This window comes from Numida meleagris, chromosome 17 (genome assembly GCF_002078875.1).
Source record: "Numida meleagris isolate 19003 breed g44 Domestic line chromosome 17, NumMel1.0, whole genome shotgun sequence".
Classification (NCBI taxonomy): domain Eukaryota; kingdom Metazoa; phylum Chordata; class Aves; order Galliformes; family Numididae; genus Numida; species Numida meleagris.
The window spans coordinates 4,913,641-4,933,902 of NC_034425.1; the positions used below are offsets into that span (position 1 = coordinate 4,913,641).

At 59.1% G+C, this 20,262-nt stretch overlaps 1 protein-coding gene across 9 annotated transcripts in view; it reads right to left on the minus strand.

The window, feature by feature from the left end:
* Window positions 12,872–20,262, minus strand: part of TBC1D16 (TBC1 domain family member 16) — a 25,548-nt gene continuing 18,157 nt past the window's right edge. For 6 of the 9 annotated variants that reach the window (XM_021415084.1, XM_021415081.1, XM_021415075.1 and 3 more), the window contains 7 exons: window positions 19,847–20,014; window positions 18,944–19,092; window positions 18,132–18,266; window positions 17,516–17,702; window positions 16,257–16,436; window positions 15,238–15,384; window positions 12,872–14,819 (listed from right to left, as the gene is read on the minus strand). In XM_021415084.1, coding sequence (XP_021270759.1) covers window positions 14,574–14,819; window positions 15,238–15,384; window positions 16,257–16,436; window positions 17,516–17,702; window positions 18,132–18,266; window positions 18,944–19,092; window positions 19,847–20,014 — 1,212 coding nt within the window. In that variant the 3' untranslated portion in view covers window positions 12,872–14,573. The remainder of the gene's footprint in view (window positions 14,820–15,237; window positions 15,385–16,256; window positions 16,437–17,515; window positions 17,703–18,131; window positions 18,267–18,943; window positions 19,093–19,846; window positions 20,015–20,262) is intronic. The other 3 variants (XM_021415083.1, XM_021415080.1, XM_021415076.1) reach the window with 2 other exon arrangements.

A 20,262-nucleotide genomic window follows, 5' to 3' on the forward strand; every position in this document is an offset into this window, starting at 1 on the left:
GCAGAAGCCGCCCCGTGGATGCGCGGGGCCCACGCGTGGGGTTGGGGGGGGGCGAGCCCCAGGGAAGGCTCCGCGCTGCCGTGGGCTGCCCCGCGCTGCACGGGCCCGCCGCCTCTTCCTCCCGTGGTCCCGCCCCACAGCGGACAAATTCGCGCTGTGCTGCTCCCTGCGGCCGGGGGCACCCGGCGGTCCCCCGCCTCTCCCTTCGGCGTTGCGGGGTGACCCCGGGTCCGGCGGCGCGTTCCCCTCGCCCGGTGCCGGAAGCCGCAACCGGCGGCGGCGTGCGGGGCTCCCGCTGGGCGCTGCGTGCTCTCGCCGCTCGCGTGAGCGGATGGAGGGCAGCGCGGGGCTCCCTCCACGCGAGGCGGTCGGGCCCACGCGTGGCCGTGCCGCGGGGCGGCGATCCCGGCCCCTCCCCGCCCGGTGTGCGGTGGGAGCCGCGGCGGTGCGGGAGTGGGACGTGACCTCCCCCGGGCAGGAGGAGCGGGCCGGGCCTGGCGGCTGCGGGACGTGGCACGCGTGGGGCTTCTCCGGGCGGCCCAGGGCCGCGCTCTCCGCCTTCCCCCCTCGCTCCGCGCCCCCGGGACCGTGGTCCGCGTCCCGCCGCCCCGTGCCCGCTCTGCCCGCGCGGTTCCCGGTAACTTCAATCCGGAGGGGCCGAGCCCGAACGGCTCCGGAGCGGCTCCGCTGCCAAAAGTCCGGCTGCGCCCCGAGGGGGTCCCCGTGCCCCCCGGGCTCTCCGTGCCGCCCCCCCTCCCCCCGTTGGCAGCAGCCGGCGGCCTTCGGGGCCCGGCCCGGCCCGGGGGTGCGGGGCACGGCGCAGGCAGCGCTGAATGTCACCGCGCCGGGGACCATAACAAAGACGCAGCCGCTGAGATCGTAGAGCCGAGCCAATAAAAAGCAAACTGATATTACAATTTTGATTTCCCTGGAGGGCCGAAGGGGCTTAATGTAAGAATTATTATCCATTGTGAACAGCAGCCGAAAGAAAGCACAGACAGGAAGATTTAATTTTTTTTTTTAACTTAGCGGTTTTCCTAAGAAACATATATTCATTGAAATTTATGCCGGCGGAGTTTGTTAACCCTCCCCTTTGACATTTCAAGCTTCTCCTGTTGCCAGAGGAGACAAGCCGAGCACAAACCGCTAATGCTCGCAATAACACTGAAACGCTCGGGAAGCGAGCGCGATTTGGTGCAATTTCCCCTCGGTTCGGGCAAACGGCGAAACGAGCGGAGGCCGCGGGGCCGCCCCGAGCGCTGCGCTGCGGCATTGGGACAGCTCCGCATCCCCCGACGGCAGCGGGACGGGGCGGGCAGCGCCGGCTGCGGGCACGCGGGGATGGAACGTGTGCGTGCTCTGAAAGGGGTGAGCGGATCGCCCTTACACGGCTGTAGAACCTGCCCCGGGAGGAGAAGTGGTCGAGGGAATTGGGAAAAGGTGAAAGCAACGCTAAACAGTGTCGGGAAAAGCGCTTTAATCGCGGTGCAGTTCACAGCTCCTGCAGCTCAGCACCAGCTCCCGTGTCGGAGCTGTCTGCAGGATGTTCGGCTGCTCTCTGTTAGCGGGCTGATTGCACACGATTTGCAGGGATGATTGTAATGGTGGTGATTTTCTTTCTCTTACCTTGCTCAGGCAGCAGCGGTTCACCAGCTGGTACAGCTTTCCCTTTGTCGGTTCGAAAGGGGACACCTGATAGGAAGCACGTGAAATATCCTAACTAAAGGAAGCAGGAGATGTTTCTAACTGCTGCCTCTTCTCTGCTGGCAGGGACGTGTCACAGGGATGAGGACAGAAAGAGGGTCCCCAACCCAAAGGGATGGGAGCCAGCTGCTGCCTTTTAGAGCCCCAGAGAACGCTGCTTTAGTACCATGCATTTGTCCATTATTTGACTGCTTACAAGGCAGGGACATGGTGCAGTTGGACATTCTGGGGATGGGTTTTTTTCCCCTCGGCCACACTTGTGTGAGAATTTGGGTTTCTTGGTGGCAGCCCTCGGTGGGAGCTGCCCAGGTGCAGCTGTAAGACAAACCCCAAACAGCCCGAGCCAGATGGGTTTCCTGCAGGTGCTAGGAAGCACACCGAGGCAATTTCCCCTCAAATATTAGCTGCCCGTCTTCTCTCCTACTACTCAGAGCTGATATCTGTCCGGGCTTATTCTTTTCATCATTAGTTACAAACTTCTTACCCCGGAGACAGAGCCAGCTCCGCAGCAGCGCCTCGCTTGGGGCTGAGCTCTGCCTGTCCAAAACACGCCGTGCTCTCTTCCCCCTCTCCCCCTGTGCCAGTAGCTCCCGCAGCCCTGCTGTATGTTTGCTATCAGGCGGCGCTGATTACACATGCCATCATTTCTGATGTTGCTCATTAGTCTATATCATTATTAGCAATTCAAACCGGCAATTCGTTTCCAGCTGCAATCCTCTAATTCCGCCAAGAAGGCTCCAAGGCTGAGGTTTGGGCTCTGGGCTTTTCCAGCGGTACCTCCCGCAGCCCCAACTGGCCAGGAGCACCAAATAATAACAAAGTTAATTCATTAATAGTTGTAGCGTTTCCTTCAAGGCCGCTCCTGCGGGCGGCCAGGCATGGACTTTGCAACTCTCTTGCATCACTGTGTCCTTGGAGGGAGGGGGAGGGCACCGGCCCCATTCATTCCTACCTGCCCAGCTGGGCTCTGGGTCTGCCCTTCTGCTTTTGTCAGGCCTGGCTCACGTTTGGAGCTGTGACCACTCTGAACACTGGGCTCTAATACAGCCCTCGCTGGGGTCAACAGCGTGCTGGAGAAAGACAAGGGAAGGAGGAATAGGTAGGCTCGGGGAAAAAAATAAAAAGCACCCAACCAACAATCAATAGGATGCCATGAGGTAAGATGCACACAATGAAACCCTGTTCCAGGTTGCCAAGGCAAATCTGTCAATAGAGTATTGAACAAGCAAATCTGACTTGCAATTATCGTCTCCTTCTAAATACAAGCTGCCCCTTTGCCTTGCAGTTCAAACCCTGTGCTGGTGCTGAGTGCTTGGCTATTGCTGGCCAGGGCTGCTTCAGAACAGTGAGGGAAGAGCCAACCCAGCTGCAACCGGGGCTGGAACCTGCTCCAAATTTGTGCTGAAAACCCCTGGAGCATCCCCACTGCCTTTGCTGCTGCAGCTGAAGTGGTGCATGCCTGCTCCAGCACCACAGGCTTTCTGAAGCAGCAAACCCCCTTTGCAACAAACTCTTTGCGGGAACATGGAACATGTGAATCTATTTTCAGACCCTGCTGCAGGAAGAAAATCAAAGCACGGAGCACCCAGCACCTGCAGGTCCCGAGCAGCCATCGGGAAGCACCACAGATTTGCTACTTCCATCCTGGGGGTCCCTGCCCACCCTGTTCTGCCAGCCCCCCCACCTCTGTGCTCCCCAGGCCGAGCAGCCCTGCAGCTCCCCCCCCTCCTCTGCCACACCAGGCCTGAAATGCCCATGGCACCAGTGGGGAGGGCAGCTCTGAGCAGTGGATTCCCAGGAGAATCTGTCCCCTGGGGGCTTGCATGGGAACCCCCTCCCCTTCCCCAGAGCCCTTCTGCTGTGCCCTCACCCCCAGCCTCACACATGGGTGCTGGCGAGGGAGCCTGAGACCATCTGCCCTTAATCTTCTTAGAGCCAGGGAAGCTGGGAGCAGCGCAGAGGAGGGAGGCACAGCCACTGTGCAGAGCTCAGCACTGACCTGAGCCGATCCCACTGCCCTGCATCCCCCAGCCCAGGACAGCCCCCAGCCCTGAAGCGCCCAGCACACACCAGTGGGCACCGACTGAAGCATCCCCGAGGGCATCCCTCTGCCCCACAGATGGAGAGGGGCAGCTGTGGGGTTGGGGGAGGTGGTGCAGCACCATCAGCTTCATCCTGCACCTCCTCCGTGGCTCCTCTAGGCTCCTTGAGCGTCCCTGGAGAGGGCTGAGCTCTCTTCTGCCTCTTATCACTTCAGCTGATGCTGCTCCTTGGCAGCTGAGTATAATTATGGGCTTTTCTCCTTGAGAAATGGGTCTACGCATGTTTCTGCCACCGGGGCTGTGGTCTGCTGCTGTCAGCGAGCGGAGCTGCTCCAAGTTGGAGAAGGACCGGAGCAATCTGTGTGAGCTTCTCCCATCGTCCCCATTCATGGAATCCCGAAAACTTCCACCCGTGAGGACTGAGGTGCTGCTTTGGGGGCACTGCTTTGCCATCAGCAGAGGCACTGGGACTGCACTGCACTCTGTGCCTTCCCCGTGCTTCAGGGCGCTCCATCCCCAAGGGACCCTCGAGGGGGAGAACGAGAAAGTCCCTCTCCCTTTGGAGCAGGCTGAGAAGCTGCAGCTCCGTTCACACCAAAGCAGCAAGGCCAGACAGCTGCAGGCAGACACCCACACCCCCCCAGCAAGGAGAAGCCAGGCCTCTGAGCCTGCTTCTTAATGAACAAAACCACCAAACGACTCGGAGCAGTGAGTCAAAGCGCATACCTGCGGGGTCCTTCTCCCTTTCGAGGAAGGCAGCCTGAGATCCCCATCTACAAACAAAATCTGGACGTGCCAAGCCGTGGCCAGGTGCAGGGGTTGGTGCTGCGGTCTGATGGCCGGATAAGGGCCCTGCAGGTGGACACAGCTCTCAGCTGAGCACGTGGGCTGCAGCTTCGGATCGTGGGCAGGAGGGAGAAGCTTTCCCGAGCAGGATGTTGGTTTTAAAATCTAGAGCAGCCTTTTGACCTTTTAGTTACTGAAGGCAAAGAGGATTGGACCCGCTCTACCTGGGGTTTCCTTTAGAAGCGTCGTCTTGAAGAGAGCACTAAACACAGGGAAAACCAGTCCCCAAACCATCCTAGGGAAATAAACCACCAGCCTAAGCCTCAGCAATAATGGGTGCTGCTGGAACGGCCGCATGCAGCAGAACCTGATTGCTCCACCCCATGTGGCTGCAGAGCGAGCTCGGGCCGTGCTGGCAGGGAGCAGCACCGGGATCAGCAGCACCAACCCCACCCCGTGCTGCTCCGGTGCCACCCCCGGGGAGCAGGGCTGAGCCCCAGCTATGGGGCAGGACACCCCAGTGGCTTTGTCTCCTGCACAAACCCCCCCAGCTCCCACCCACACAGCAAATCCCCCCTGAGCAGGATTAGCCCCTGCAGCCAGGCCAAGCCAGGCAGTCTGAGCTGCTCACACAGTGAGCTGACGGATTGATTTATTCACTGAGCTCACAGCTGAGGAGCGTGTGCTGCAGCCCGGTGCTGCCACGAGGCACCCTGGCAGCGGCCGGGCAGGGTGGAAGGGCAGCACAGGAGGTAATTGCCCACAGACAGCAGCAATAATTAACTGGTTTGGGCTGGGCCACCTTCAGGAGCTGCAGGTGCAGGCAGGGCCCCACCAGCAGCATCCCTGTCATGGCGCGGGGACTGCGTGCACCAGAGTTCATGCCATCAGCCCGTGGCTGGGCTGAACAGGCCCAGCTGCACACCCAAGCAGCAGGGTTGGGGCATGCACAGGGCTGGGGCATGCACAGGGCTACGGCATGCACGTTGCCTGTGCAGCAGAGGCAGGAAGCGAGCGGCAGCGCTGCGGGCAGGCAGTTTCTATCCTGCCTGCACCTGAGCCGAGGCAGCAGCACGGCTCCCTGCAGCCTTCCCTCCCTCCCTCGCTCCCTCCCTCCCAGCTTCCTTCCGCCCTGCTCTGCTTTGCCGAGCGTCACCTCTGCTCGTGTAGCCGGAGCTGGATCGCAGAGAGACTTCAGCAGCCCAGCGACTGCCCCAGCACATTATCCCTTCAGCAGATTACACCAAGTATTTGTGTTTGCATAGGTTTTGGAAAGATTTACCGGGCACGCCACCCGCCCTCTGTGCATTACGCTCTCACTAGAGAGCTCGATTCCATAAAGCTGTTCAGCTCAACCCAAGAGGAGCCACGCTAAACCCCTTGGAAAGGCCACAGGTTTGCACGGGGGTGGGAGACCACCTGTGCTTTCAGGGCAGAACCCCCAGGCTCATGCTGCACGCAGCAGGGCTGTGTGTTAAACAGGGCGATGCCAGGCTCTGGCAGCAGCTCTATGAGCACTGCAGCTCACTGCTGCCCAACGCCTTCCACCACCTCCTTGTGCTTGGCCACCCCGTGCCCGGGTGGGGCTGCTCCATGGAAAGCTGCAGCCCCGCTCCCTTCTCACTTCCCCTTCTCTCGGCTGAGCACTCTGGGCAGCTATTTTTAGCCTGCTGCTCGCGGTCTGGTTTCCCCTGGGGATGCTGAGCAGGTTCGGGGAGCTCCAGCTGCCTCTTGGGCAGCGTGAGAGATGCTCAGCTCCCCGACATGTGCAGCGCTCTGCAGCCACCCCGGCACAGGACAGTCCCTGCCCCACACTGCCCTCTCACCCCAGAGGCATTTCCCTGCCCCAAGGACTGCGGCAGCTCCAAGCTGTGCGCTCACCGCAATCTCTGCAGTGCACTTGTGGGTTTGCTGCACTGGGGCTGAAAGAACTGGGGCCAGGGATGGGGCCGGGGCTGGGGCCAGCTCGCAGCACCACCTGTGTGCACCGAGATGGCCCCGCAGGGCCTGGGGAGCCCAAGGATCCAAAGGGGACACTGCGGTCACTGCTGCGTCACCTGTGCCCCAACGGCTCCAGCCCCGGCCCTGAGGCCCAGCTGTGCAATTCTTAGGTTAACCACGGGTTTTCACACGGGAACTTGGTGCAACGGGGAGCTCCACCCAGGCCAGGGAAAGAGGTGCAGAGCTGTTGTCAAAAATATGTGCCTTGTTTGTAGCCAGGGAGGGGACAACTTCCCCTGCATTCCAGCTGCAGGAGCTGCTTGCGTTTCCCTGCTGGATTAGAGCTCTCCCTTCTGGGTCACCGTGCCGGCATCAGGGATCAGCCCCTATTGCAGCTCTGGGGCTGCAGGACCTCCCCGAGCCCCCGGCCCTTCCTCTGATCCCCAAGCAGAAGGGCTGTTTAGACATTTGTCTGAATTTTTGTTCTTCCTGCTGAGCTTTCCAGACTTGGGAAGCCCCATTCCAGAAGGTGACCTGTGACCACACTGCAAGGAGCCCTGTGAGCATCTCCTGGTGCACCCAGAAGCCCTGCACCCGTTTGGTTACTGTGCCACAGGGGCTGAACTGAGATGGAAGGAAGAAGTTGGGGAAGGTCCTCGCAGCCCCATGCCCAGTGGCACCGCCCTGAGCCGCTCCGTGCTCCTGCACCCTCTGGGGGCTTCGGGGCAGGATGCTGACCCGGGCTGTGCCAGGCAGCAGGAGGCTGTGGGGTGCGGATGGTGGCAGCGCTGATTGATGGAGCTTTGTCACTAAAAGAACAGCCCCTGTCCTCATCCACGGGGATTTACTGCCCTCCACCAGGAAATACGGCCGCCTGGCCTCGCTCACACTTCACAGCCCGCACGCAGCCCTGGAGCTCAGCCCCAGCTTTTCCCCAGGTGACATCCTCTGAGCTGCAGTGGTGACACCGTCCCCTCCTGCGGTGACCCGCAGCGAGCTGGGGCTCACACCCTGCCGGGTCCCCAGGGGGGGTGGCAAGCAGCACCCTGCCCTTGGGATGATGCTGTGAGGTTGATGGGGGCCGTTTCACTTCTGCCGCCCGCCCGTTGTGCTGCTGGGGCACACCCTTTCCTCCGGATGGGTCCCCCCAGCCCTGCCCCAGTGGCAGGCACTGGTGGTGGTGGTGACAGCTGTCCTTTCTCCTCGTGCATCCCAGGGTGAGGTGGGGACCTGGGCCGTAGGTACCAGCACCCCGACTCGGCTCACAGCTTGTTCACGTGCAGTGCTGTGAGCAGCACCGTGGCGTGGTGCAGACTGTGCTGTGCCCCGTGCTTTGAGGGGGGACAGGGATGTGCAAAGTGATGCTATGCACCAGGAGATGGGCACAGGATGGAGCAAAAGGCAGAGACCAGGCAGTGTGGGAGAGGGCTGGGGCTGCGTGGGGCAGGGGGTGGTCAGAGCAAGGCTCCAGGTGTGGGCCCTGTACTGCTCGGTGGGGCTGGGGGGGCCTCCGGGGCGGCTCCCAGCTCTGCTTCCATGTTTGGGCCACGGCTGCAGCAGGGCCATAAAAGGCGGCGTGGGGAGGGCGCTGGCTCCATGGGGAGGGCGCTGGCTCCGTGCCGTGGGTGTGTGGGGCGTGGGGCTGGGGGCCGGGTGCGGGGTGCTCCCCTGGAGATGGGGCCCCCCAGAGCGGGGGTGGTCTGGGTCCAGCAGAGCTGCCTGCGCCCGGCTGCCCCAGGATAGTGCTGTGTGTGCTGGGGAGCACTGTCCTGTGTGGGCGAGGCTGGAGTCAGAGCCGTGTCGCTGTGCCCCGCTGCTGCTGTGCCTGTGGCTGCGATCAGCCTGGGAGAGCTGCAGATGCTGAGGTGGGAATCGAGGACATTATCAGGGGCTGAATGCACAAGATGAGATCCAGGCTGAGGCCACGCTGCTAATCCATCCCAGGGCACACACGGGCACCAAGGGTCTCAAGGGGGAGATGCTGGGGCAGGGGCTGAGTCGGGGAAGCAGCTCTCAGCTTGAGGGCCCGATGCAGTGAACCTGGTGCAGGTGTTTGGGCTGAGAAGAGCCGGGCAGGACCCCGTAGCACAGGCTGAAGGCCGGAGCTCAGCAGGTAGGGAGGAAATGTGGCCCAACCGCCACCTCCAGACAGCAAAAGAGGAGTCCGTGCGATTGTGGGGTGGTGCGGGAGGACTCATCCATTTGGGATCCTGCTCTGACAGCTCCCAAGGACTTCCTCACTGGCAGGGCTTGAAATGCTCAGCGAGCCCCCGAGAGAACAACAGAGAAAAGCAGATAACAGATCAGAGCGCAGTGACTAACCGACAGGAAAGCCCGAATGTGCCACCCGCCCGCCGCTGCCCGGGGCACAGCGTGAGCCAGCCTGCAGGAATGCGAAGGCAAACAGCGAGCGGGGCGATCCCCGGCCCCGGGTGGGCACTGCGGGCAGCAGGGCAGCGGGACGGACGTGGGTTGTGAGCCAGGATGTGAGCAGGATGGGTGCTGGGGCACTCCACAGTGCCATGTATGGGACCTTTCGGGTCAGGCTGGGCACAGGCTGGGAGCTGCCCCGGGATGGTGCCCAGCTCATGGCATGGAGATGGGGCTGCCCCTCTCAGGCTGCGTCCCCCAGAGCTTCGTCTCTGCCCCGGGTCAGCTTGAGGGGCTTCCTGGCTGTGCAGGTGCTTGATACCAAGCACAACCGCAGCCATTTTAGAGCTGGCATCGCACAAAGCGAAGTGCATCCCCATTACCTGCGCTGCTGCGGATGCGTCCGCCCGCCCGCCTGCCTCGCTCAGCCCCTGCACCGCAGAGGGCTCGGGGCTGATTCATCTCCTGCCTTTTCTCCTGCTTACGTACGCTCACATTGTTCCTTCCCCGCCTGAACGGCTAAATTAAGCCCAGCCAACAATGGGCCATCGATTATCCTATTGTATTCCGTAGGGCCTGGCTTGGTAACTGGCTCTGGGGGTAGCAAGGTGGGAGCAGCCCGTGCTCGTGCGGCTCTCTGGAGCCCCAGAGCCAATGTCCCGGTGCCACAGCAGCCTCTGTCCTCTGACAGCAGCAGCTCAGCAGAGCCACGTGCAAGCTGCCTGCTGCCTGCAGGTCACCCCTCTGCCACCCCCACGCGATGGCAATGCCGTGCCGTGCCGTGCTGTGCCATGCCGTGCTGTGCCAAGCCATTCCACGCCATGCAGGAGAACATCCCTGTCAGCACCACGTCTCAGCCGCCCGTTTCTTCCCATGCCACCAATTTCAGCTGTTCTCATTCAGAGTCCTTTTATCGCCTGAGCTGCTGACGAGGGATTTTTTCAAGAACAGAAAGGTCAGCGCGTGCGGCCCCGCAGCAGTGCCCTGCCGGGGTCTGCGGGCACGGCTCTGCCCTGGGCATTTCCATAGGGCCACGGTGCCCGTGTGCCAGGTGGGGTTGAGCAGCAAGGTGAGGGCTGGGAGTGCCCTGCCCCCCCTGCATGGTTCTGCCTCCCTGGGCTCCTGGGCAGCACTGGGAATCGGGGCCCCGTGGTGCGGAGCAGCAGCCCCGGGGTCGGAGCAGCCCCGTGCGCTGTGCGGGGGGAGCTGGCAGCACGGTGGTGACGCTGCTGCTGGGTCTGCAGCAGGGATGCTTCGCCTGCAGATCTCCTACCTGCGTCAGCAGCTGAATTCCCTCGCCTCATCCCCGCTGGCAGCTCCTTAACCCTTTCCTCCCGCCGCCCACGGAGGCACAGGGCTGAACACATGGGGGGACGAAGGGCAGCCGTCGCTGTGCCCGTGAGCTCCTGATGCGGGCGGCTGCAGCGTGGGGCCTGACCCTCTTCCCACGTGCCTGCGGGAGGGAACGAGGAGATTTTCCAGCTGGGGGAGCTGCTCCTCGCCCCGCTCGCCGTGCCCAGCTCCCTGCCTGGAGCGCTGCCTGCGCTCTGCTCTGCGTGGTGCTCCCGCAGTGGGGTCAGCTCTCTTCTCTCTGCAGCTCGGCCCCAGTGGTGCCACATCCCCAAACAATATGGGGCCACGCTCCCTGCAGATCCCCCAGCCCCCCTGAGAGCCATCGGCACAGCCAGCGCCCGCCCGGCACCGCTGGCAGCCGCGCAGCCCCCGGGGCAGATTTATTACCCTTGGCAGAAGGCCCAAAGGCCAGCTGGTGTTTGGGCCGTTTCCAAGGTTTCCAGTCACCGCTGGAAGCCCTCCCTCACCCGCCCCCCATGCAGTGTGTGGGAATTGGGTTCCTGGGACAGGACCCAGCTGCTGGGACCACCCGTGGGCCGCCCACCCCTGCCCGTGCTCCCCTAAGGGCTCTGCCTTCACCCTCCTCTGCTGGGGACCAGGATCACTCGGAAGGGTTTGCAGTCACTCCACAAAGGCAGGCAGGACCCTGTGAGCCCAGGACTCCAGCAGCCCCCCCCCTGCACCCCCTGAGCCCATAGGGAAGGCAGCTCCATGCTGCGAGGTGGCTCTGGCCACCCGGCCACTGCCCTGGGCACCGCGGGGTTGGGCAAGGCAGAGGCAGAGACAGAGGCAGAAGCGGCCCAACTCGTTTGCGGTTCCTGAAAGACAATCCCAACCCAAAGCAAACCAGAAATCCCGGGCACAGATTGAGGCCGCTCCTCCTCTGCATCCCTCTGCTGCTCGGCCGCACACAGCAGGAGCTCGGTGTGCGTCTGTGGGACGGTCCCGCAGGGGCTGGGGGTGCTGGAGCACCTCTGCCATAAAGGAAAGGACGGCAGCCAGTCAAAATGACCAACAGGGCTGGGTCACAGCAGGTCCTTCTTAGTGCGTCACCCGAGCTGGCGTTGTCCTTGTGCTCACTGATTTTTGGGGTCCCCTGATGTGGTTGGGTTACTCACGGGACCCAGCCTAGTTGCAGGGATTTGGCTCCTCAAAGGCGATGTTCCTGTGTCCAGACCTCACACAAGGACGGCGGCTTGGGTAATTCTGCTTCAGAAGCACCTTCATTAGAGCTGTGGTTATACACTGAGGTACAACTCTGAGTCCAGCAAAACATACGTGGGCATGGGGTGGAGCAGGTCCCTGCTGGAAGCAGATCCCAGCCCTGGCTGTTGGCACCCCGTGTTCCAGGGATGGCCCTGGGGAGCTGAGCAGGAGGAGGCATCTTCATTCGGCTTTGTTCTGTTTTCCTGGTTTTTGTGCCACTGCATCATGGCATGGCTCTGGTTATTTATTTATTTGCAGGGATGCGAGCACGTGAACAAACCACCGCTGGGCTTGCAAAGGGAAACGGGAAAAAAACAAACCTCTTTGATATTCCCTTCCCTTGAGACCAGCTGGGGCTTTGTTTTAAAGGTGAGCTGCGAAACATCGGTTTCAATGAGAACAGCCTGCAGACAATGACGGGTTGGAAAACAAAATGCCAGAACCACAGAGGTGGGCAGGGATGTCTGGTCTGGGGAGCACAGTGCAGAGGAGATGCACATGGCTGTGCCGTTGGCTCCATCCCCCCACTCCTCTCTCCATCCCTCCCTCCATCCCTCCCTCAATCCATCCACCTGTCTGTCCATCCATCCCTCCATCCCTCCACCACCCATCCTTGTGCCAAGCTGCACCAGGGGCTTCCCACGAGCCTGAGCAGTGCCCTGGGAAGAGCGCACTGAGAAGAGCCCACATTTTTTCTTGGAAAACTTAAACCTACAGAAGAGGAAGGAGAGATGCCACCTCCTGCATCTGCTGGGAGGAACCCGATGCGCTGCAGAGCTGCACTGGGCAGGGGGCACAACCTGCAGAGGTTCGGGGCAGGGGAGCAAGGACCTTAGCAGCAGAACTGTTTTCAAAGCCCTTTATGAGCGTGACCTTAGAGAGAGCTGCCCCTAGGAGCTGGAGGAAGAAATGAACTGCATTCGGAGCGTGGTGACTTTTGGATACTTGGATTCTGTTGGAGCCCTTGGCCCGAAATAAAATTGGCAATAAATTGGCTGTGAAAATATTTCAGGAGCTTCCTCTGGGTTTCCAGCAGCCCGGTCTGGGAGCAGGCTGTGGGGACAAGGTGCACAAAGCAGTCACAAAGCGGTGGGAAGGCGCAGCGCTGGCACTGGGGGCGTGAGATGAGTGTGACGCAGCCGTCCCGTCTGCTGTGTGTACGAGCCAAGCAGAGAGACACGGAGGGTGATGAGGCAGCTCCCGGAGCGTGCGGGTCCTGCCCGGCCCCGCTGACAGCTCAGCAGTGGCCGCAGCCATTCCTGTGCCCACAGTTTGCAGCACGCCGCCTGCAGCCCCCAACCTGCTGCCCCAACCCCGACGCAGCTGCGAGCAGGAGGAAGGGGAACATGCAGTGCAGCTCACAACGGGCTTACACCACATCGCTCCCCCGAGCAGCAGCTGCACACAGGAACCATCCGCACTGCAGCGACCCGGCGCCCTCCGACACGGGAATGAGGCCGGCACAGAGGTCTGCGGACACGTAGTGTGAATTTAATAGAGGCACCAGCAGCGAACACCGGGGCCACCGCGCTGCAGGGGTCTGAATTGAGCCGCGGGACGTGGGGTGGCAGCAGGCAGGGTTGGACCGTGCTGCTGCTTCGGGCCGTGCCATGTGTGGGAGAAGCGCAGCGCGGTCTGTCCCCAAACAAATCCTGAGTGATTTCCGCATCGCCGAACGCCATTGCAATGGCGGAAAACATAATGCCAGAAATGATCGACTTCATCTCTTCCCACTGTCCCCTACTTGCTGCAGCAGGAGCAGTGCTGGACCCTCTGCAGCTGCCCCATGGGCACTGCGGGGGCCTCGAGGTGCAGCCTGGGGCCAGGACTTCTCCCCCTGGGGAAGCAGCACGCGCTCGGTGGGTCTCAGCACAGCACCGTGCTCCGCACCAACCTCCCTGCCAGGCTCAGTGCCGCCACAGAGCTGGGCAGAAGGAAGCAGTGAAGCCAGCACAGCCCTCTGCCACCCACCTCCGTGTCCGTTCCTGAGGAGGCTTTCCCCAGGCTCCGCTTGGCACGAGCTTTGGCTCAGGATGCACCTTTGGCTGCCAGCAAATTTGGTAAGGACGTTTCGTATTTGGCAACACGGCTGCACCCAAGGCCCCAGCGCCGCTTCCAGTTGGCAGATTTGATAGAAGGCAGCAGTGGAAACATGCTGTCCTTCCAAGAATACTTCAAGGGAAACGTTTACCAAAGACAGCTCAGCAAAAACAACTGCAACAAACCAAGTTTTGTTTTCCTTTCAGGATGGGGAGGAGTGTGTACCAGTGGCACCAGCTGAGAAGTGCTGGGTCCGCCCCACGTGCCTATGGCAAAAACAGATAAGGACAGAAAATATTCAGTCATTGGGAAGAGCCAAAGGGAACACACTGGGAAATACACTGGAAACAACAGAATTCCATAAACAAGGGTCTAAAGTCTGTGGCTGGCAGCATAAAGCAGCAGCTTTGCTGTAATATCACAAAGAAGTAAACTCCAAAAGGTGTCTATGAAATACCCTGACTACAGAAAGCAGTGCTCTGAGACCCGTGGCTGCACGCTCTCTGTACAAAAGGAGAAGAACCATGCCAGCAGGCACGCCATGTAAAAACAGAGAGAGCGAGAGACGGCCTTCAGGTGACCAGCTCTTCCTCGCCAACAAAGCAGATACGTTCCCTGCAGTCCCAACAGTCTGCAGGTTTATTTTTGGCAGATTATAATTAAAATGATGGTCGTGGCTTTAAAGAGAAGCCACTGAGCGGCATTGTTCTGGTTGATTCATGCGTGCTCGGGGTGCGGGGATGCTGCAGGGCCCTGCCCCCCCCAGCCACACACGCTGCTGGGGGCACTCGGCTCTCATCAGCAAGGAACAACTTCTGGTTCCTAACCAGTCCAATCCCAGAGGCAGAGTAAAAAAGTCCTTGTTAAGATCTAGAAACACTTCGTGTTCCTAAGAAAATCAAATCCAAGCACGTGCAAACTCTGCTCCCGGTTGGGTGCGTTTCGCTCCGGTTCCCCCGCTTGTGCGGTGGCATTCTCCTGCAGCCAGACTCCATCCCTCTTCCATTCTCCACCTTCCAGTCCTTTCCGGAGCCTTGACAAGCCACCCCTCCATTTCTGTCCTCCACATTTTTCCTTTGCACATCCTTCCTGCCCTTCCCTCTTCCTCCGCCGCGCCCTGTTCCTCTCCAGCTATTTTCGGAAATTGAAGACGTCGCGCGTTTTCGTGCCTCTCCTGCCTTCGCCTCCCGGCTTGGGAGAAGATTCCTCTGCCAGGCCCCCGTAGGGGCAGCCCTCGGCCGCGGGGTGGTGGCCGGAGCATTCCACCGCGGGGATGAAGCCGCTGTCCCACATCCCCGTCCCGCAGAGCTGGCACAGGTCGTGCAGGCTGCAGGGGATGCGGGGCAGCAGGTGGAACTGATAGAGCAGGCTCCTCGCCTAGAGGGGAGAGAGACAAAGTCATTCCCTCGTGCCAGGGTGTGGATACAAAGCGCCGGGGTCGCCAGCGGGCCCTGCTCAGCTCTGCGAGAGGAGTCAAAACTTGGGGCACCCCTCCTGAACAGCCAGCTGGAGGTTAAACGGGGCCTGGAGGCATCGCCAGCTGGTTAATTTAGCAGGAGCTGCTCTCAGCACAGGATTCCTGCCCCTCAGCACCGCAGCACCTACATCTGCCCTGCAGCCTGGGCTTGGTGCTGCTGCCTGCTGGCACATCCCAGCAGCAGCACCCCGTTCTTCCAGGCTGCAGACAAGTGGGGGTTACAGGAGGTGCGGAAGATGAAGCACCAGTCCCTGGTTTTCACCACGCTCCGACTCATCTCGTGGGCCTGAGAGCCCACCTCAGCACGCAGCCATTTACCTTCCTGAGTACGAGTTCTCCGTTCATGTGCATAGCCAGGTTGCCGAAATGCAGCAGCATCTGATCGGTGGCCAGCTGTTGTTCAATGACGTCATCCCCGTAAATCACCACGATGGCCACGCAGATGAAGAGGTGGAAGTAGTCTGTCTGCAAGGAGAACACGGGCTGGGTTACAGCAGGTGGAGGCTGAGCTCTGGCTCCCCACCCTCCACAAGCATGTCCCGAGCAGAGATTTGTTGCTCCTTCCAGTTCTGCCTGGTGCTGCTCAGAGGAGTTGTTGTGGATTCTGAATCACAGCTGAGTCAAAGTCTCTCGCCTTTAAAGTGTGGGAGCGTGGTTTGGACCACAGCTTTCAAAGCAGACTAGTGACTCTGGGAAGACATTGGCCAGCTGTTAAAGGGGAGTCTGAACCTCAGAATGGAAGGTCAGCACTTTCTGAAAAGCACAGACATCCCCAAGTTGGGGAGCAGCATCCATCCTTTTGCTCTGCAGGCAAAGCCCTTTGGTAGCTACAGACCCGAAACACCTACAGCTGTGGATGTATCTACTCTCAGACTCCCCACAACATCTCACAGGGACAACTGCTGGAAGATGCCCACAAGGAACACGAGCTTGTGAAACAGACTTTTCAAGTATCAGTGCTGCAAGTGTTCAGATTACTTGGGGAACCTGCACTTTAGCAAACAAACTGAAGCAGAGACCTGCCAAGCCAATCTGTTTGTGAGCAGTAAAGTAGCTCAGGCAGCTCCCTAGTTCTTTCACCAGGCAACTCCACGTGCAGTTTGTATCACTTCCCGTTTCTTTCAAGGTTAGCCCCAGCAAATCAAAGCAGAACGCAGCAAAGACAAAAACATGCTGTCATCGTCTCAGCTAAGAGAGCGCTGTGGGAGGAGGAATGCCTGCAGTGTGACTTATTTTGGATACTCTGCCACGAAGAGCCCTTAAGGACCCCGCAGCCTGCTGAGGTGAGGGCTCAGTGAAGCACACGCTGCCACCTCGCATGCCACGTGGACCCCTACCTGGTAGTGAGCCCAGCACGCTTCCCACATGCGCAGAGCCTCGGCGTCGGGGAACTCCCGTTTAAAACAGAGGAGGATCCAGCGGTGACAGAAGAGCATCTGCAGGCCGTCCTCTCCCAGGGCAGAAAGGTGCTGGTAGAAGCGCGGGTGCATGAGCCGCAGCAGCTCCCGCAGGTACATCTGCAAGAGATGCTCTTGGCTGAGCCACTGCCTGTGCTCCCAGAGCCCCCCCAGCCCCTCATGTCCCCAGCACAAGCCAGGCTCATCAGTGCTGGCCTTGGCTTTGCCCTCCCACACGGAGCCCCAGCTCGCAGCCCCGGCTCAGAGGCAGCTCCTCACGTTCAGCCAGGAGCACCCCACGCCACTGCAGCTGTTCCACGGGGAAGGACAGAGGGTGAAAAGAAAATCCCATGACTGCTAGGTTGTGAAAAGAAACACGGGGAGAGTCGGGCTGGGCAAAGCAGCACGCAGCCCTTGTGAACAGACAGGACGTGGCTATCTACAGTATTTCATTTCAGCGGGGGCTGAGCAATGTGTGATTTTAGGAAGCCTGATGCTACGGGCACACTGCAGAGCATAGGTCCGTGCGATAACAAATTGCACCTCACCTGCAGCACCCCACCAGGTTTCCACCACAAATTTACCATTTTACATCGGTGCCATCACGACCCGGGCAGGAGCGTTCAGGTTTAAAATGTATTTCCCAGGATTTTGTCCAGCAAACAACTGACATTCATGTTAAGATCTAAAAAGTTCCCATTTTAAAGCAAGGTCACTTTATTTTAAGTAATTCTGCCTGATAGGAAAGGCTTTTCATTTGGGTGTCATTAAAAAAACATCCATTATAAATGTTAAAACCTCCAAAAGAGCCCATACAGATGGCTGCAGATCCACTGCTACGCCTCATTCATACCAAATGCCCCCAAATCAGGACAGAAACAAATGAGTGAGTCTCCTCTGCCTGAGAGAAGAGCAGAGAAAAAGGCAGCAGAATCCTAAATAAAAGATGACCACGAAAGATTCCTTGAATCAGCAACCTTCAGCACAGCCAAGGCAACTCGACTCTGACAATTTATTACCTATAATTGCCCCCGGAGTGCCTCAATCACCTGAGATTCATTTTATCCATTAGGTGCCTTGTGGCTTTGGCGTGTGATTCCCCACAGCCCAGTTAACAGCTTTAAGTCATTCCTCCAGTTTGAATGAGGAAGGGAGAAGTTAACAGACGGGACCAAACCGAGCTCAGCCCTCTGCCTCACCAGCTGTTTCTCCATATCGTCGTCCCGGGGTGAGCTGATGAAGATGGTGTTCTGCATCAGTCCCACAAAGCACCAGAAAGTATCCGACTCATCCAGGACCTCTGCCAGGATCGGGGCGACCAGGTCGGACATGCCTTGGGAATACCCGATGGCTGGGTTAAACACTGCATAGTTCAGCAAGATCCTCCTGCAGAAGACGTTCAAGGGGAGAGGTGAAAAGTGGAGGGCGCTGCCCTTCCCTCCTACCCCAGCCATTCCCTAGGAACACGTTTACAGCTCCCACAGCCACGAAGCTGACTCTGGGGGCTGGTTCTCCACCCCATCAGCAGAACCACAGCCATAAGCACCAGCCCATGACCCCGCTGCAGCACTCTTTAGAGTTGCAGAAAGCTCTCCTCTCTTCTATGCCTATGTGCAGGGAAGCTAGGGGATGGCCGCAGTGAGAGCACTGAGGAAGCAGTGATTATTTTTGCATCCTCTGGTACAGCCATCCCGTGTGATGCTCTTCAGTATTCCCAAGGCAGCAGCAGAGGCAGCCTGGGCCAGGGGGAGTTCCAGAGTTTTCTACACGCTCTCAGCAGGGCACTGTTTGGGACACTGAGATCAGACACGTCACCTCATTGTTTCCACATTGGGGTTGTTTTCCCCTCGAAAGAACTGGTTGCTGCGGTCAGTCCTCACGACGTCCTTATCTACTGTGAACTGCACCTTGCGCCAGAAATCCTTCTGCTCATCTGGAGACATGGAAAGCCTGAAAATTGAACAGCAGCACAAGAACGCTGAGGCAACAGGAACAGGACTGCCACAAGGAACAAACAGCCTCACTTCAGCTTTGGCTTTGAGAAGAAGAACTGTGTCTATACTGAGTTTTCTCATCAGTTGAAAACCAGACAAGAGCTCGGTCTGGAACAGCACATCTTCTGTCCAAAGCTGTCACCAGAAGGGGCTGCCTGGGTTCTGAGTGGGTGACACGATGTGTGTTCTGTGATGAACTCTGCTTCAGGAGCCCTGATGATGCTCTCCACTGCTCCTTGCGGGTGGCACACCAGAACTCACCGCCCTGCTGCCATTTACTCCAAATTAATAACACTGCTGTCTCTCTTGAGCTCAAATTTACCCACAACCAGTTTACAAAGCACAGTTCTGGCAGCAGTAACTTCCTTGAATTAGACCTACCTTCTTCTTCCCAATTTTTACATCCAGATATATTCATTAGGAAACCTAAGGCCCCATTTTCACCTTCACCATGCTAAGCCGAGCACTTCAGGCCCTAGCTGCTCCAGAAGTCAGGTGAGAGAATGTCAGAGCTCTCTGGTAAGGATGGCTGTGCTGAGAGCACCCCTGCCCCCCTCACCTCCACCCCCAGCAGCTCTCTGGATGGAGAAGCTAAGGAGAGCAGAGCAGCCAAGGCTGAGGCCGCTCTGTTACCTCTTCTCCTGGATCTCAAAGTACTCCTTCCTCTTCTGCACCCTCAGTGCCTCCCTCTCCTCAGAGGTGGACTCGTAGCTGTAGTAGCGCAGCAGGAAGGGCCACACCTCCCCGCGGATGGACATATCGATCCCGCCGAAGAAAATGGCCTGGAAGGAGCAGAATCGTAGAATCACAGAGCAGCTCGAGTTGGAAGGGACCCTCAAGGGCATCTGGTCCCACCCCCTGCACTGAGGAGGGATACCCACAGCTCCATCAGTGCTCAGAGCCCATCCCCTGACCTTGGCTGCCTGAACAGAAATTAGGACCGGTTCAGTTTTAGCAATCCCAAAAACAGCAACAAGGAACTGCCCGCCACTGTGCTGCCGTGGCTTTGCAGCTCTCTCCTGACAAGTGACGCCTTGATTCAAGCTCCTGCAATTTGCACATGTTTAGAGGGAAAGTGCTGGCCTTCTATTCCCAGACGAGACACAAATCGGGCTCATTTCAATGTCAATAACCCCCCCTGGAGAGGCTCTATGATTAACGTGTCGTTCTCATGTCACGGCTTAATCCCCAATCTTGGAGACACCGCATTTCACTGCAAACCCCTCTCTCAGGACCCGGACCCGGCGCTCCCCTGCAAGCCCCACATTCTTTCATACAGTCACCTCGATTTTTCTTTCTTTGATTTGCTCACACCACGCAGAGCACCGACGCGTTGGTTTACCCATCCCGCTGCCTCCTTGGGATGATGCTGGGCTCCCACGGGCAGCGCTCTCTGGTCCCACCGACACCTCCAGCCAAACTCCACGAGCGACCTTCATCCCCTCCATCATCGCTTGCCCCCAGCATGCAAGCAAACCACAGCTTCCACCCGGAGACTCTGCCCGTGCCAGGACAGAGCAGCAGCCCCCCCCTCACCTTCTGCAGCTTGTACTCCTCCTCCACCTGCCCGCAGTGGTTCAGGTGGCCGAGCCATGCCGACACGTCGAGGCGCCGGTACGCGTTCTCCTCCGGGTGCGTCTCCGAGGAGGGCAGCTTGGGCCGACGGATGGAGAACTGCATGCACGTCTTCTCATCAGCGAGCTGCTGAGCAGGGGGAGCAAAACAAAACGAAACAAGACAAAAATGAAGGCGGGAGCCAGAGATAGCAGCGCGGCATGCGGGGCAGCAAAACCTTTCCGCGTGGTTCTTGGAGGATTAAGCGCCGAGGCGCGGCACTTAGCGAGGCTGTTTTAATTCCAACCATTACAATAGCACGAGTGATTAGAATAATTAAAAATCAGAGCGCCACAAAACAGCTTCATCTTTAAAAATAAAAAAACAGTTTCCTATTC